The sequence below is a fragment of the Denticeps clupeoides genome, chromosome 11, assembly GCF_900700375.1.
Source record: "Denticeps clupeoides chromosome 11, fDenClu1.1, whole genome shotgun sequence".
Taxonomy (NCBI): Eukaryota; Metazoa; Chordata; class Actinopteri; order Clupeiformes; family Denticipitidae; genus Denticeps; species Denticeps clupeoides.
This window is the reverse complement of record NC_041717.1, coordinates 2992942-3011956: the sequence shown is the minus strand read 5'-3', so window position 1 is coordinate 3011956 and position 19015 is coordinate 2992942. Positions and strand designations below refer to the sequence as shown.

General features: G+C 46.7%; 1 protein-coding gene across 1 annotated transcript; it reads right to left on the bottom strand.

The window, feature by feature from the left end:
• Positions 1-7386: 7386 nt before the first annotated feature.
• Positions 7387-16554, bottom strand: ypel1 (yippee-like 1). Its single transcript, XM_028997078.1, has 5 exons — positions 16366-16554; positions 14787-15071; positions 11633-11676; positions 10676-10784; positions 7387-9185 (listed from the first exon to the last, which is right to left on the bottom strand). The coding sequence occupies exons 2-5, from the start codon at positions 14901-14903 to the stop codon at positions 9096-9098; spliced, it is 360 nt and encodes a 119-aa protein (XP_028852911.1). The 5' UTR covers positions 14904-15071; positions 16366-16554; the 3' UTR covers positions 7387-9095.
• Between the last annotated feature and the right edge of the window lie 2461 nt (positions 16555-19015).

Below are 19015 nucleotides of genomic sequence, written 5' to 3'. Positions count from 1 at the left end.
ATGATGTCATCATGGACAAAAATAGCGAACAGGAGCCTGCTGCACAGATCCCAGCCCTACTAGATGTTTTTTTTTTTTTCCAGAGACGGGAGGAGAAAGGATCAGGACAGAAGAACCCACTGACTCTGGAACTGATTAACTTCTGCTGAAGATGCCTCCCTTGAAACTTCCTCACCCTCCTCCCTCCACCACCATTCTCCAGCACCACCCTCACCAAACCCCTCCCCCCACATCCCCCCACCTCCCCGTGCACACAAGCATCGGCGGAGCAGCTCACAGAGATATATCTGTACGCCCTTGGGCGGGCACGGAATGCGCAGCGCCCGACTGTTTATTTTTGGAGGGTACAGTCGCTCACTTTGACTGGTGTTACTGTTCTTGGAAGTCAAGGCAGACCTTTCAGATAGTTGTGTGTGTGTGTGTGTGTGTGTAGTGGTAGGGGGTGGTAGTAGCCTAGTGGGTAACACACTCGCCTATGAACCAGAAGACCCAGGTTCAAACCCCACTTACTACCATTGTGTCCCTGAGCAAGACACTTAACCCTGAGTGTCTCCAGGGGGGGACTGTCCCTGCAACTACTGATTGTAAGTCGCTCTGGATAAGGGTGTCTGGTAAATGCTGTAAATGTGTGTGTGTTTGTTTTGGGTCAGAATAAGGACAGTGTGCAGTTAATGGGGAGAATGTGGGACTGATGGAGCCACATCCACCATCCATCTGTCCACCTTGCGCCTCATTTCCTCCGGTGTCTGTACGAGGAGGATGGGGGCGGTGCTACTGACCTGATTAGGGGTCGTCGAGTGGCGAATCAGGCGTTCAGCGAACGCGGCTTCTTTCTGCCATTCTGCCTGCAACCGCATGGCCCCAGCTCATCCTGAAGTGGGTCAGGGAAGCATGGAACGCGGGATCTGTGAATGAAACGCCCCTCCCCTCCCCTCGTCCTCGCCCGTGCGTGTTGTGCTGCCGTGTGCAGGCCCTCGCCCGGTTATTTATAGAAGAACGGGCAGGGCGCTCTTCTTGCGCCGCGTGAAGGTCAGCTGCTGTGCCGCCCATGGGGAGAAAAAGACAGGCCGGAGAGGGGGGCATTTCGGGCACGGCCCCGCCCCCGGTGGCACCACCGGGCGAGTATTCCCGCCAGCCGGGCGGCAGCCCCTGTCAGTTTGGGTTGAGAAGAAGGGATAAAAAAAGGCCGAGCGCGGGCCCGAGAGGATCTGACAGGATGGGAGTGAGCAGCATGGAGGTGCCCCGTGGGGGTGCATGCTGGGTAGACAAGGCTTTAGTGGGGGGTGAACAGAAAATTCAGTCAACTGTGCATAAATATAGAATCGCATCTGAGTACGTTGCGAATTACAGACTCCGTCGCTCACACGGCACAGAAACTGAAACCCTAGACTACTAATCTGCAGGAACCCGAGCAGGGAGTCCCGGTGGAGCACAAACGATGAGCTGCCCGCGGCGGCCGGAGCCGAGTAGGAAACGGGAGGGAAGTACGGGAGGCTGCGGCGACGCCTGCCGCGTTACGTAATGCTGAAACAGATCCCTTCACGTCAGCAACAAAAACGGGCTTTTATTTCCCCTTTCATTACGCTGTACATCGCAAGACGCCAAATTTACAACGGCCGATACTCAAAATGACCAAAGGTGTTGGCTAAATGACTCTTTAGCTCACAGAAAGTATAAATGTAATTATAGGAGGGACAAAATTTTAAATACCAAGCTCTCGAGCACACTCTAAAATGCCATTTTTCTTGTCTAGTTGAGCAACTTGCTTTTCAAATAAAACTGTTAAATAACTTTACTTATTGATATATTAAGGAGTCCATATATTAAAAAAAATAAAGTATTTGCTTAGTGGCCAAACTGTTATTAGGCTTTTGAATTTGTGCCACACTACCGATAACCAATATTTTTCCTTTTCATGAATGTTTCATGTTGCAACAACACACACAATGCCTGAGCAATGCCTGCATAACAAGAGATAAATTCATAAAATAAGTGGTCAGATTTCGACATGCTGGAGAATTCTGGAGTGACCCATGTGTCAATCAATTCATTTTCTGAACCAGCTTTTTAACAAGGACACATGCGACATTCCGGAAAACCGGGGGGTTCCACTTGGTCTGGAACGTAAAAACAGAAAACTTCACTATTTAACTCCAACATAATCAAATTACTTTGATACGAATAACCATCAACAGGTAAGATTAGTTGTCTTTATACTGAAAGCTGACTGGAATGCGTATAACAAACCTGATATTCTTGTCAGCCGTTACATGTGATCTAATAACTAGACTATAGCGAAATCATCAATTTCGATGCGGAATGTTAAATGGCGATGCATAGTAATAAATGTCCATCTCTGCAACCGCCACCATGGTTCCGAGATGTCAGACCCCTGCATCTTACATTTACGATCATTTATCAGACTCCCTTATCCAGAGCGACTTGTTACAGGGACAGTCAGGGTTTGGTGTCTTGCTCAGGGACACGATGATAGTAAGTATCACCGTTTACTGTAAAAACGATCAGTTTAGATGTTCAGAGAACGTCCTCATGCCCTTCGTTCTCTCATCAAAGCCTGAAGTAAACCTCGGGAGGAAGATTAAAGCTTGGAATGGGACCCACAGAGTCTGGATATGTACCGGGCCCAGAGTTCTGCGCGACACCCCTGCTGGTGACAGCTCTCTTTTACACATCTATACATAAACATAGACCAACATAGACCAAGGTCTAGACGGGGGGCTTTATTGTTGCTTGTATTCTTTGATAAACCGCCCTGAAAACATCTGCAGTGGTGTCCATTCGGTGACCTTATGTTTGCTTACTTTGGCGTAACTGTGATCACAGGGGGCTGGAACAGCAGAGCAAGGGTAACTAAAGGGCTTGAAGCCTGAAGACAGTAGTATTTTTGGATGTTCATTTTGTTACGAGCCAGAAAGAGCTTCTCAGTAAATCAGACATTTCACAGCAGGTCATTGGCTGTAACCAGGGTTTCTGCACATTTGCACAAGTTCATATGCTTTTTAAGAACTTTATGTACAGCATTTACATTTACAGCATTTAGCAGATGCCCTTATCCAGAGCAACTTACAATCAGTAGTTACAGGGACAGTCCCCCCCTGGAGCAACTTAGGGTTAAGTGTCTTGCTCAGGGACACAATGGTGTTTTGAATTATCGCCATAATCTCTAAGCAAAACTCCTGAGGTCTTTACTTCAGCATCTGAAGCACCATTATGATTCTAATGTGATTGAAAATAAAGATTGAACTACTGCACAAGATCATTTATCAAAGTTCAGAGAGGGAGACGAGAGAGATATAATAGACCCTCACTGAGTATATAGAGTTGATCATTAATGACAGAGCTGTCGGGGTTGACATCTAGCCTTATGCCAGTCTTGTTTTTGACATACATACGCACACACACACACACACACACACACACGTCTCATATGGTTCTGAGATCTTGAACCTATGTCTTTTACACAGACTGTAGATGGCTGTCAAAGATAGACATATGAGTTCTGTTCGTTCACTGTAATTCCATGAAGACACACAGGAAGCTCTTGAGCCTTTAAATCAGACACCGTAACATTTATATTTATTTCATTTAGCTGCTCGCCTCACCCAGAGCAACTTAAGTTCACTAATTATGGGTCGGTCCCACCGGAGCTGTTGCCCCGGGACACAGAAGGCAGGACTGTAAGCATCGGTTTTCGGGAGACTGGTGTCAACAGTGATTTTTTTTTTTACACAGTTATGACTTGTTGGCCCATACAATCACACCATATAATCGCCACGGCCTTATCTCAGATGCCAGGTGACACACTGACATTTTAAACTGCAGCCTGCTGGCAGCGGGACAGGACGAGCCCACTTCTGCTGCAGCGCACCCGCCGTTGCTAGGAAACCGCATCATATTCTTAGAACAATGAGCAGAAGGACAGATGCGCGAACACTACACAAATCGGTATAAAGAAACAGAAATTCCATCTTATCTTTCAGAGACAGACACCGTATCCAACAATGCTGCCTCTTTGTGATTGATGCAGGAGGCTCAGTTTGGATTTTTATTTTTGCATCAGCAAATTGTCCCCCTTATTTTTGCACCCATTTGACTGGTGTGTGTGGACATTGACTGGAATTGAAGTATTAGTTGTGACAACAATTACTAAAAAAGAAGAATCTAATGCAGAAATGATATAACATTTTTGACAGTAGAAAAACATATGTCACAGCAGCATGTCTCATGGCTGTACTTAACACTAGTGTCATATTCACAAGACAAATAAGGTGAGGATTCAACATCTCTATTGTCTGACCTCAGATGGTTGTAAAATGGCACAGCAAAAGTTTACTGCTTTGAAGATCTTCAAATATTAAAATTGATCTTCGTTTACATTTAGGTAAAGTGATTATGACAGATATCTCAAAATGTAAAAATGAATGTTACAGTCACAATGCAGAAGTGTCCAACTACTCTCAGTACTTGGTGCTGGAGGGTTTGGCTTTTTAATAGAATTTTTTTCCATATTCAATTCTATTCAGACGCGCTAGTACATAATCGTATAAACACTCACATTGAAAGTATGGGTTTTGTAGTGGTACTGTTTGCACATTTCGTTAAATGTTGAGTGAATTGCTGTGCCGTGTACAGCTGTAAACCCTCTGCAGACACAGAACTCCTTTTGTTCCTTGGTCCACACTCTAAGCTTTTATTTCAAGCACTGTTTATGACCAAAGGTTTAATAAGGCATGTTCGGTTTTTATTTCTCCCAATGGAATCTGTCCAATGGCTGAAAAGTTGGTTTCATGCCGTGGCATAAACCAGTGGTGGGGCAGTGGTGGCCTAGCGGTTAAGGAAGCGGCCCCGTAATCAGAAGGTTGCCGGTTCGAATCCCGATCCGCCAAGGTACCACTGAGGTGCCACTGAGCAAAGCACCGTCCCCACACACTGCTCCCCGGGCGCTGGTCATGGCTGCCCACTGCTCACTCAGGGTGATGGGTTAAATGCAGAGGACAAATTTCACTGTGTGCACCGTGTGCTGTGCTGCTTTGTATCACATGTGACAATCACTTCACTTTATAACCTTTTGTGCCATATTGCAAAGACGAGGCCGAGTCCATGCCAAGATTTTCACCAGAGAACCTTGAATCTCAAAAGAGAACTGGTGGCTTCCTCAGCTTCAGAAGAGCATGGTCATCCCATTAATAGTGGGAGTAACTCTGTGGCAATGAACTGAGCCCTTCCCAAGGAACGTGCCAATTACGCTCCCAGAGGTGCCAATCCAGGCACAGCGGCGGGCGGCACAGGCGACAGGTGAGCAGGGTGCAGCCAGGGAAAGAAAATGCCCAAAATAATGCTTTCCATTGTGCATGTATCTGCATTGCCGTCAAAGTGCAGTAATCTGGTGCCATAAATGGATTCTAGCGAGGGATAGCATCCATTTGGCTACTTCACATTAGGTAAAGCAAGCCAGTTCTGAAACTGGCTAAAGAAATGAATGTGCAGCAATTAAAATGGCTATGAAGAGTTTACAGGTTTCAATTTTTATATGCACTCTCAACTCTTTATTTTCCATCGTTGATTCGGCCAAGTCTCCCTTATGTTCTCTCCCTCAGCCAAGTCTCTTGAAGTCCCTTTGGTCTCCCCAGGAGGGGTTTTCTGCTCACGCCTATATTGGACAGGGACTTCTTCCCTCATCCCTACTGAAGGTTTCCACTTTGCTTAAATTCTGCAGGGGGTCTTGTCGGGGTTGAGAGCGGAAAAAGCGCATTAGACATACAAGAGTGTACTGATTTAGCGCAGGCATTGCGCTGCAAAAACGAGCAAACTCTCCACACAAATGCCATTTACTGTTTATTGTGATATCTGATAGTTTACAATACAGTGAAAAACAGACAAATGTGAAATAGTTCTAGGACAGAATGCAAAGCAATCAAGTAAAAGGAAAAAAAAAAAAAAAAAGCATATATTTTTTGCTTTGAAGAAAAGAAATAACAGGCACGACAGAGCCATTATAATAACATGCTTTAGACCTTATATTTTAACAGTCCTAAGAAAATAATTCTTCAAACTTACAATCTTTTCCTTTGCATACCTATGATGCCTTAGACTAAATGTCTTTTTGAGTGACATCTTATAGTTTTACATTTCTTAGAAAAAGAAAGAAAAAGGTAAAAATTGTAACCAGTGTCACCAAATAAGAGTAGCCTGGGGTAAACAATCTCCATTTGCAGGTAAAAATCGAAAGAAACGCTTATTACACTGCCGTTTACAAAACGGGGGAAAAAAGTTCAGGGTGCAGACTTAATTCAAAAATTTCCACAAGAGTGAGAGGAAAAGAGGCCACACATTCGTTTTTGGTGTTTTCCAGCAGTCCACACACACAAAAAAAAAAAACAGAAAAAAACAGGATTTTAGGTTTATATTCTTGGAATATGCGTAGTTAACCCTTAGATTATGGAGCAAACGGTTTGGTGGTTTTGTTGTGCGCACTGACTGACACTGGCCTTGGTGTGGGGGACATCTGAGCATCTGAGAAAATAAGTCTTGGTCAAACGTTCTCCTGTGAAACTCGGCAGGAGAATCCAGCTCACCCTACCCAATCATATACAACACTGACCAACAGACTGCACTGCTACTGGGCTTCCACAAAAGGAGCTATCGAAGTCAAATAACGAATAAGCGTAATATCTTCAAGCATAAAGCCAAAAAAAATTAAAAAGCCCAAAAAATTATAAATCTGGGGAAATTACAGGGATGAAAAGAAAAAAGTACATAAAAACACAGCAGAAAGTAATAAAAAACACATGTACACATAAAGCCAGAGGTACAGTGAACAAAAGTGCTTCAAGTTGGGAAAGTAAAGGAACTAACCCAGTAGAAATACGTATAAAATCTTAAATATGTTACTTTATGTACAAAAAACTGTGACAGGGACAATGTCTTGTCTGTAATCGTTTTTTTTTCAAGTAGGATATCTCTATAACTATCTCGGTTTGCATTGTCTGACTGATTAAAAGGTCACGTGACCTGACTGACCTTTCTGGGCGGTGAACACGAGCGTAGCGCTCACCCATAATTCTAACATCACAATACCTTTAAAATGTATAATCTGAACTGATTTGTTTCATTATATAAATCTACATGTACCCCCCCCCCCAATCCTTGTTTAAATGGGAAGAAAGTGCCCCACCCCCTTTAAATTGCCCATACCCACAACACTGAGCAATATGACTCTCTAACTTTGACAGATCTATGAAAATAGTGGATGATCTGTAGTTAATAGCCTTTTAAATGGATATTTTAATGAGGTTTTGATGAAGCTCATTTTTTTGTTGCGGTTGTTGCCCAATGGCATCATAGATGTGCTGGGATCATGAAGTCATGCACTGCACAACAGAGGAGAGGGAGTTTTTTTTTTTTTTTTTTTGAAGAGGCACAAGATTCATGCTGCTTAGAGGCAAAAACATGGAGAACATCTACAAAGAACCACCATTCATATGCCCTCACATAACAGCTAAAGTGCAGGAGATCAAAGTGAAAGCTTGGGATTGCATTTCTATAATAGCAGCAAAATATTGCAAAGATTTGATACCCATCAAAGGTGATTTTAGATTATATCTTTTTTGAGACATGCTTTTATCAATGTGCGAAATAGAGGAAACAATCTACTAGTGTCTTGCAAAAAAAAAAAAAAAAAAAGCGTTAGACCTGGTCTACATAGACTTCTAAATGCTCAGCAAATGAAGAAAGGTTCACACCAGGAGCTCTATTCTACAGGGAGATGATCATGCCAGCAACCACCCGACCCTGGAAAGTTCCCTCAAAGCACCTAATACAATCATTCAATCCTCTACGGTAAAGGCAGACAGACATTTGCCTCTAAACTCATGAACAAGGCCTCTGCAAAGTGCAAACAAAGGTCACTGCATTCAAGTAATGCCATAATGTAATGCGCAAACATACACACTGCGTGTGTATGCAGTGTCCAGTCGCACAAATCACTGAACATGCGCACGCGTGCGTCATTATTCGGTTCACGTCTGTAACTACATGACACGTTTGGCGTGGTGGGGAAAAAACATAAACATGGTCAGTAACACGGATATTTATGTCTGTTTCCCCTACTGTCCAGTGCATTCAATTTGCTTGAAGGTTTTTTTTTTTTTTTTGTGATTTTTGATTTTTTTTTTTGTTGTTTTACGTCTAGTACTGCTGCAAAATGGGACCAGCCACAAATACCACTTAAAACACGAGAAAAGTATACAGAACAAAGCACCAAGTACTGATTACGATGCTGACCAGGGCGCTGTGCAGTTCGGATCGGGCCGTCCAGGGGACTGCACAGTGAAGTCTTCGGAACAGAAACGTGAGCAGTGTGAAAGGGAGAAAAAAAAAAAAAAAAAAAAAAATACAGGCAACAATACAACAGAGCAACACAGGGAGGTCATAAATAGAAAAACGTCACTGCAATGCTGCCAACCTCGTAATAGATTAAAACAAAATTATAATAATAAAAAATCAAGACCCTGCTACATTTTAAAACAGACCCCACCCCACCCAATACCCATCGGATCCAATCTCTCCCACACCGCAGAATAGAAAGCATGCACAGCAACGGGGAGACCTGACTAAAGAGGAGAAAAATGCTAACCAGTAACATCAGTCTGCCATCGGATTAAAAAAAAAAAAAAAAATCTAATGAAATTGGAAGAGGAAAATAAAAACCATCCCCTGGTCGTTCTTCAGAGTAATATTACACGTAGTATAGGTACACATGTAATTAAGCACACCAAACCAGAAGAGTAAATGAAAGTAAAACGGGGCTCCGCGGGTCCCGAGAGAGAAGACGCTATATTTTACTAAATGAAGCGAGCCTCTGTGACCACAGATAGGGTCTCTCACGTCGCTTTCTACATCTCCACCAAGACGTCTCAGACCTGGAGTGTAGAGGGTGGGTTGTGTGGGTGGGGAGGACCTCAGAAGAAGGGGAAACAGGTGGGGTGGTGGCGGTGGCGTTGCCCTGCTGTAGTCCAATACAGGGCCATAAAAAAAAAAATAAAGGTCACAAAACAGGAAGGAGGTACTGAGGCTCACTCCCATCCATTGTCCTTGATCATGTGGGCCAGCTCGATGATGAACTTGCCCTCTTTGTATTTCTGACTGCTCTCAAACGCGTGCTCCTGGAAAAGAAAAAGAGGGTAGAGGTAAGAAACTCTCCCTAAATCAGGAACACCATATCCCAAAACCATGTGGTCACACACTGTGCACTGTGAGGCAGTGGTGGCCTAGTGGGTGAGGAAGTGGACCCGTAATTGGAAGGTTGCCGGTTCGAATCCCGAACCACCAAGTTGCGACTGAGCAAGACACCATCCCCACACACTTTCATGGATGCCCACTGTCCACTAAGAGTGATGGTTAAATACAGAGGACACTTTTTGTTGTGTCACCGTGTGCTTTGCTGCAGTATTTCATTTCATTTAATCACTTTTACATATCTAATCCAGATAAAGTGCATGTTCAATTGGACTAAAGTCAATTTAAGTGCGTGTTGGCTACTAGGCCACTACCAGCCTACCAACTCAAGAGCAACAACAGTTCTTAATAGTTGAATCCAAAAACAGGCACAAACTCAATTTATAAACGTTTTTTCCTCTTTCTTTTATATTGAACAGATTTATTTGAGTCATAAACATTGAAGTCAAACCTGTGAATAGATGTGGCAACTGAAATAATATATGGCTCGCATGCATGGGTATTTTACATATTTTTACTGGTTTGTATTTAATAATGTAACCCAGACCATGATATTTAATGATGTTTTTATTACAACTGAGCTTAAAGTGGGAGGAGGCCTTACAAAAATCATCTCATTCTGGACTATTTAAACACATTCACGTCAATATGGTACGCGGTAGTGTTGACCTTACACTAGCGAACAAACCTCATGCTGAAATAGTCCCCAAAATGTCATTTCACAATGGTGTTTTATTGACATTTTGGCAAATATGATTTACTTCTGTACAGATCTCTAACAGGAACACAGACAATGATATTTATGTATACTTTCATACTTCCTGCTTTGAACCGCCAACACCAACCAAATCTAGCAAACCAAAGTCCTGCAGTTTCAAAATGACCAAGTCCTTTTATCCAATTACCAGGTCTCCCCTGCACCCCTTGAACCCTCAGAGGAGCTGGTCTGCATCAGTCCTTGCACTGTAATTAGTCTCGCCATACAAAACCGGAAACAAAACGTCCAGCTCTCGTTTCCCACCGGAAAATGGTCATGGTAAAAAAAAAAAACATTTTCGCAACTGAAGTGAAAACGTAAGAGCAGGACCGTGTCACGTTGCCGTTTTATTCAGTACACCATGGATGGCTCTTCAGGCCTATCGGGATTTTATGTGGAATTAAAGGCTCCCGACTGCTCACAGCACCACGGGACAAGGACGATATGCAGTTATCTGATGAGAGGAGCCCAAAACACACACAAACGTGCTCCGTGGTAATCACCGGTGAAACACAAGCAAGCGCCTTCCACCGCGGCCCCAGCACGGGCACCATAACCGGATAGCGGAGTCATAAATAAGTCACCGGCGGTAGGGTGTCGGGGCAGCGAAGAGCAACGCTCCAAACCCACCCGGCGAGCCGAGTATCGGTGTACACTCACGTATTTCCAGCCCAGAGTGGTTTTGCAGTTTTCACAGTAGATGTCTGCTACAGCGTGTAAACCTGTGAGAAGGACCCGCTCCTCGGCAGGCCCGCATCCTACGTTCACTCTGAAAGGGGGAGAGCGAGACATTAATACACACACACACACACACACACACATTACAGACATTTGGCAAGGCCTCTGATTTATTAACTCATTCTTTTTCAGTAAATCTTGTTCGTTAGCATTTTAATTACAAGGAATTTTTTTAAATACTTTAAGTGCAATTTCAAGCGTGTAAAGTGAATGTCAATGTTCAACCACCAAAAGCCTATATATACATTATACAGGCGTGTGTGTGTGTGTGTAAGCTATGCACACACATTGTTATGAATCAGTAGTGTGTGCAGCACACTATATTTTTGCTTCGTTTTATGCTGCACATAAAAACGCCACTAATACAAAAGATTAACGTTTCACCACTTTACGGGTAACAATACACCCCAGCAACTTAGAGTAAGCGGTGACTTTAGCCTACTTTACAGGCCTACGCAAGTGTCTATGTTGCTGTGCACAAACACCGTCCACCGTGCTTATGCCAACAAGGCAACTGTTGGTGCACGTTTGGCTTAAAACACTAATGGTTAAACTATACCGTCACCAGACTTCCTTATTATTACCGATCTTAGTTTACCGAGTGACATGGCACTGAAGGAATCATGTCTTAACCATAATCCAGTCAGACCTCAATCCAGTCAAGAAGAATGTCTTAATTGCTTAATTGTCGCCCAGAAAGGGAATTCTATTTCTACATTCTGCACACACCATTCTCATAATTGCTGAGCTCCGTGCCGTACCGCAACACCGTACTCTGAAGGTCCAGCGTGCAGCACGTCTCGTGCTGTAGCCTGAGATCAGTAAGAGGTGCAGTACGGTGTGTGGTATAGCGTGTAGTGAAAGTAACGTCATGCTCACACTGAGTTGAAGAGGTAGGCTCGTCCCTGGCTGCCTTGGAATGACTGCAGAAGAAGAAGAAGAAAAACAGCATTCAGACAAGCTAGCAAGCATTTAGCAGACGCCCTTATCCAGAGCGACTTACAGTCAGTAGTTACAGGGACAGTCCCCCCCTGGAGACACTCAGGGTTTAGTGTCTTGTTCAGGGACACGATGGGAGTAAGTGGGGTTTGAACCTGGGACTTTGTGGACTTCATAGGCGACTGTGTTACCTGCTAAGCTAGCGCCGAGCAAAGCGCCGTCCCCACACACACTACTCCCCGGGCGCCTGTCATGACTGCCCACTGCTCACCAAGGGTGATGGTTAAATCCAGAGGACAAATTTCACTATGTGCACCGTGTGCTGTGCTGCAGTGTATCACTTCATTTTTAAGCAGTGTGAAAGGTCGTAGTTAAACGCTGATTTTACACAGACTGCTACACCGGAGCAGGAGGTTCACACCAGACCAACTTCTTAACCGAGTCCAGGCAGCAGAGAACTCCCCGGTGCAACAAGTGGGCGTCAGCATGCCGGTGTAACTATTCCCTTACTACAGGTCAGGTGTGTAAATCCTGTGTATGTAGTCGTAAGCGCCTCCGTGTGCGTACGTGTGAGTGGCGGCATAAGACGTGAGTAAGTGACCATAAGCCCGCGGGTCAGCGTGGGACTAAAGCCCGGCAAAGCCCGTCGTCCTCGGACAGTGCAGTAGGACACGCGGTGACCAATCGGCTTTTCTTTTTCCACTGCAGGCTACCCACGGTGCCCCGGGGCCTAATACAGGTTAATACAGCCCACCTCAGAGCGCCGAGGATGCCGCGCGTAGGTGGCAGACACGGGTGGGCGACCTTCCGAATGCGCTCGCCGGCCTGACTATTTTTACCCGGCACAGAGCCGGTCCCGCCGCGGGCACACGCTGCCAACAACCAGCCGCTTAGTGCAGGTTCCAGAGGCCCTGCGTAGCCCGCCAGAACCACGGGCAGATGCACTATTATAACCGCGGGGTCAAAGCCGGCATACTGATACATACTCATTCGAAAAAGGCGAAACGCTACGACAACTGACCAATGAAATCTGTACTCAAAACCTACGTTAAATAGCACTTTGTGCTTCCGGTTCATAATAAAATAGGTGTTCGGCGTTCCAGCGTGCCGAATCCAGGCACCGCCACTCACAGTCACGCTACATTTAAACCAGGACGGGTTTTAATTACGCCACGCGGATAATGATTCTCTGGCCCTGTGGTCACGCCGCTGTCGAACTAACCGACGCCGTGACTTACATAAACCGGAAAAACGCGCGTCGATTCGATTGAACCGCGGAGACAGACGCCAGTCACTCGCGATGACGCAAAACTTCCCCAATTCAATTTGTGCAGGTCACTCCGCCCGCACATCGAGCCCAACTACAACGTTCCAGAGATGGTATCACCGGTCACGCCCCGCTGCTAAATACCACACGGCCACCTGGGAGAGGAAAGCGCAGGAGACGCTCCGCCAAGCGTCCTCCGGCCAGGAAGGCCCGACGCTCATTCCTGACGCTCCTCCTGATAGGGGGACAAAGGGACATTCTTTCCGATGGATCAATGGCCGTCATTTAGGCCGCGTGGAGGTTCCATGAACCAGGCCATCTCGCCCACATCTTTATCAAAAGGGAGCGCATGGAAAAACAAAGCAAAAAAAGCCGCAGCAGTCGCATATCTGATGCAGACTTGGTGGCTATTTTTGTCACTCGCAACGTCATGCTTCCTCGAGTTGATTAAATCTGCTTAAGAGCGAACGAAGAAATAAGACAGGCGAGCGGAGGTTGGGACGGGGAGGTAAAGGTCCCGCGGGACACCTCGGCGTGATCTACTGCGGCGCAGCCCCTGATCCGGCGGCCCGGCCTGCCTTGGCGAGTGTTTGATGCGGCTCCAGGAGGCCACGGCGCCGCTAATCCTCCTTTTATGCTGCTCCAATTCTTGGCGTGCGGCGACAGTGCGGCGGAAAAGTTGCGATGCCTCGTCCTCGGTTCGTCAGGCGCGTCGCCCCCCCCGGGTCTGCCAGCTGGTGACAATTCCCCAGACCAGTCAGAAATGCCACGGCGTGGGCCGCTCGACGGTGACACTGAGAAGGGCGTGGCCAGCTGAACCAACACAAGAGGGGCACCTTCACCAGCGAAGGACGCACCGGGCGCCAGGGACATTGGCAGAGTTCAGTGGAAAACGGCGGACCCAGAATATCCTCTTCCCCCGACGCCAATCAGATTACCGCTAATGCCACGCCACGGCGCCTTATAAAACAGGGCCGAGCGTCAACGCAGACCGCCGAGGAGACTGGGAGGGTCGTCCACTTCAGGGGGACAAACCAATTACAGCCAGGCGTCCTGCAAGAAAGCCGTTGGCTGGATCGCTGGCCACGTATTAGCTCGGCCCGGCCACAGGTGGTCTGAGGGGCCATTCCGGCGATGCTACCGGCCAACGTAGTTTAGAAAGACACGAAGGGGAACCAACGTTCTAAGAAGTAAAAAAATGAACCTGAATGCCGCGATCTCTCATTTTGAAATACTTGCCCTCCAGCGTTCCTTTCGGCAGTTGCAAACGAGGGTTTAGCAGCACGTGACTTGGCGAATATTTGGGGGGGGAAAAAGAACACACCGTGGTTGTGTCACAGCTACAGTGGCGATGCCGGCGCCACCACGAATCCCAGCTCATCGGCAGGCCAGAGGAGGCGCGGCGAACCACCGATGAGTGTAAAAAAATAAACAAAACACCCGCGGAACCCGTTTTTCAGAAGCGGCCATGTGACACCGGCGCTGTTATTGAGTACAAGTCAGCAGTAAACCTGCTGGTCTCCCGGGCCGGGGTGTGACGCGCAACCACCGCCGTCGGTGTAAGGACAACACAACTCACCCAGAACACTGCGTGCGTGCGAGCGTTCGTCCTCGGGTGTGTGTGTGTGTGTGTGTCTTAGTGACAAACAGAGCAGGAGAGTCATTGAGAACACACATCAACCCGAAAAGTTGTGCAGTCGGGGGAACTGGACGTCACTGTAAACAGGCCACAATCTATTTGGCGCTGTGACTCAGATAAGACACTGACTGATTGATTGATTGTGTCAGGCATGGAATGGCCTCGGGCGCCTGTGACTGTGCGCTCACCTTCGAGATGAGCTCATCGTGGTTGGCGAGGTGGGCACGGCAGTGGATGCAGCTGTAGGTTCGGTGACAGTTTGGCAGGTAGGCCTGGAAAGTCTTCGACTTGGTCATCTTCACCATCTCACTCTCGTGTGGCTCTTCACTAGATTCTGGGCTAGCGCTGGAAGAGTTGCAGCTCTGCTGGACTTGCTGACAGAAGAAACACTGGAAGATGCAAGCAAAAGCCGTCGTTGTTCTGGAGTGGGTGTGTGGCACGCTCCACACAAACACCACGAGAGAAATTGCAACCTGGGAAAAAAGGAAATAGAGAATTATAATGAGCCCCCACACACACACATTTTTAATTTGCTCTATTTCTATACTGCTGTCGTGTATATTTCTCTTTATTTCCACGCCAATAAAACAACGCAAGCGGAGATGGGACGTAGCTGATCATCAGAAAGTGGACTGGCTAACCTATATTGTGTGCCTATTCATTAAAGTATAATATATATTGCCGAGATGAATGGACATTCATGCATTAAAAAAAAAAAAAAAAAACTGCGGGCTGCAACACTGCAACTGCGGGCCCGCGCACGCCGAGCATGCAAAAACAAACAACTTCCGCAGCGGCGCAGGGGGCGGGGCGACGCCAGTGACGTCCGCGGTGTGGCCAGGTTCGCTCGCTCCTTCCGCGAAGAATAGCGTGAAAACGGAACCCTTTATACAAGCTAGCTTTATTATCAAATCGATTACAAAATGTACACTGGACTCTCCTCCCGAGAAAAACTATTTATTAGGGGCTACTATTTTGCCGGAACTGTTGGGTTGTTTCCCTTTACATATCTGGCAACACCAGCCGTGTTTTGCATCCAGTCCAACTCGAACGGCCACATAAATCGGCCTGTATCGTACCTACAGATACCAAACCACGACGCTCTTCTCGCCTTTAATATACAATCACGAGAATCGCTAAAACCTTGAAGCTCCTCTTTCGGTAATGAAAAGAATAGAGATTATTTACCAAAAAATAAAGTTGTCAAAGCCTTTCATCCTCACCAGACGCAACGAACCCTGATCGGAATACGTGAGCCATTAATAACAACAACAACAACCTCGCCATTCAGGCACATGTGCGTCTCAAAACGAGCCCGACTAAATAGCACACAAATCCACGGACATGGCAGTGCAGACGGGGGGGAAGGGGGTCCGAGCGCTCCGGCGGGGACGTGGAACAAAGGGGCAGCGCTGGGCGAACGCGTGGCCACCCCGGAGGGTGAAGCTAATCTCCACGGATTACCGATCGGCTCGGGCCTCAAACAGAAACGAGCGGCGAAGTGTTCCCGCGCGTCGTCGCCAACTTTTGGACCCCCCTCCCGTCGCGCTCGTGGCTTCCACGGCGCGTTTTGCTGCCGCGCACAAATCGATTGTCTCGACCTCGCGGAGCCACAACAAAGGGAAGCGTGCGAGCGCGCGTCGCCGAGCTCTCGCCGGAGGCTGAGAATAAACAAAAAGCCCACGAAACGACCCCGAGCGGGGCAGAAGCTTCCACTTCCTGAGCGAAGAAGCAGCGCGGACTTGCAGCCCGGACAGGGCAACTCACCGCCTGGGTCGGACGCGCTCACACCGGAGCCCTACGACGCGGAAGGTTTGGCGTTCACGCCGCTCATGGCACGACGCGCGGCGGGGAGACGGCGGGCAGGGCGCGTTACGTGTCCGCTATGGTGAACATCGCTGTCCGCGGGGTCGGAGCCTTTGTGTGCGCGACGGAGCAGCCTGGCCGCTTTGTGATGGAAACGTCAGCGAGGAAGGGGCGTGCCGCTCGCCGACTGACGTCGACGCGTGGCCAATGGGCGCGCCGCAGGGGCGGGGCTACGGGTCGGGTCGGCGCAGGTCCCGGATGTGTAAATAAATACCACCAAGAACGATTCACAGAAATATTTTTGGTCGTTTGCGGACGTACGCACCAGTTGCGCGCGTTTGTCTTTGTCCCATAATTTTGGACAAGAGCGCTTAATTCCCCCTGACCACTTAAAGAAAAACGCCCAATACTAACACCGCGGCGTAATGACGACGAATAAATAGCATTTTAAACATTTTATATGAGGAAAGATGAACACGCTCTACTCCGTTTGTAGTTTGTATGTCACTTGAGATCGCCTGCTGCGCACGTATGAATAATAAGTGAATCGAGCTCTCGAAATAAACAGCGATCACGTCAGCAATTCTGCAGCTTTTTTCTCAATAGCTTCCCACCATGTGACTCGATCAGGCCAAGCCGAGATTCGGGACAGCAGATCCCTCCCCTGCAAACACGGAGCCGTGGACGCTGCTGGGTTCCATCGGTGCGCCTAAGCACGTTATATATAACGTAATATATTATATATATATATAAAATAACAATATCAAAGAAAGAGAAAGAAACGATTGATTCATAATCGCCATCAGACCAGCGTCGTTCTGTAACCCCCATGACGAAAGAATATAAGTGAAGTTGAATTATTGAGGCTTCTAAGGCTTATAAAGGAACATTTTGCTGAAGGGGCAGGAAACGTCTCGCCGCCGCGAGGAGCCTGGTGACGTCACATGTTTTCATTCTGCGCCCCTTTCATAACACGGCTGAAGCCGCGACGTGCGACGTTTTGGCTTCATATACACGTGTATCATTTTTATTATTCCTGTTATTATTAATATTATCGTCGTTTTTAATAATACATACATTATATTGTTTTTAATAATACAGTATATATATTTTTTAATAACACGTATATACAGTGTGTCTGTTGATGCGCATATAATGTAGACAATAGAAGGCAGAAAGATTTTTTCAAGGCGACCTTTGGGCAAATAAAAGGCAACTTTATGGAACTATATATATATATATATATATGAATATGAAAACGCCGTGATTCGTCGCGCACTGTACAAGAAGCGCGATGCGTCTCGGGTGGGAGGCGTCCGCGTCTTTATTTACCTGGAGCGGACAGCTGTCGTCGTGGACTCCTCTAAATCGGACGTTTCGACATTTTCCTCTCACCCCACACCCCACGCTCCACACTGCGCGCACTCGACAGGGCAAACCAAGATTAGGGACAGCGAACACTAAAACTGTCGCATGTTTGAATATAGAGACGGCAACGCGACCACGGACGAGGGCAAAACGACATTTCCTCCCGAACAGTAACGGGGCAAAAAATGAAAAAAGAACGACCACCGACTGACCAACCGGCTGCGAGCAAAGCAGCAGACGCGCGCAGACGGGGGCGCGCGCGACCGACTTGTTTTTGCTTTCGCGCGCCGCCGTGACGAGCACGTGCCGGGGGGCGCGCACGCGCAGCGGGACGCAACATATAGACACGTGGTCGAGGTAAACACGCAGGGGCAGGGTTTATTTATTTATATCCGCAAACAAGAGGAACACAGCGTTCACTTAAAGGTCACGTACAGTATGTATGTTATGTTATGTTATATATATATATATATATATATATATATATATATATACACACACACACACACACACACACACACACAACTATTTATTTACAGTCACGGATTCAAACCATTGTGTCCCTGATCACGACACTTAACACAGTAGCTCTGGTTAAAAATTGTTATACTCATTATAATGCTATTTGCAATGGCGGTGACGTCACACAACACATACCTTCCAAAGCAGTCTTCCTTGTATGAGTGGACTAGTTAGGACTGTATATGTTCTGAGCTGCATAGCAATGCAATAGAACAGATAAAATGTTCAGAGACATGGGACCCCTGACATCAGAGAAGTATATTACGCATCTCGATCATTTCAGCAGGACGCCACCTAGTGGATAAATCTAGTATCTTTTTTTTTTTTAAATTGTTTTAGAATCAGAATTTTTACCTAAAATGAAGGCCTGTTTATTTCTAAACTGGATGGTGCTGTGATTATCCCACCGGCATAATGGATTCCATGTGCATATTAAATATCACATTTACATGTTTAAAAGCAGCCCATATTCATGTAGGCAGTAAGGTTCGGTGTGTATATATATAAACACACACTGAAATGAAACAGAACATTTTGCATCGCCTTTCCAAAGGCCATTAAATAAAGGCCCTTATTAGTCTCGGGCGTAATGAAGCCTGTAATTAGGTTCCAAGTGGTTGCTGTGGATCTTAACGTGTAAGTGCGTAACTCAAGCAATAAATAGCAGTGGGGAGATCGTGCTATATTTCTTCTCTCATCCCTCCTGGAGTCCAACGATGCC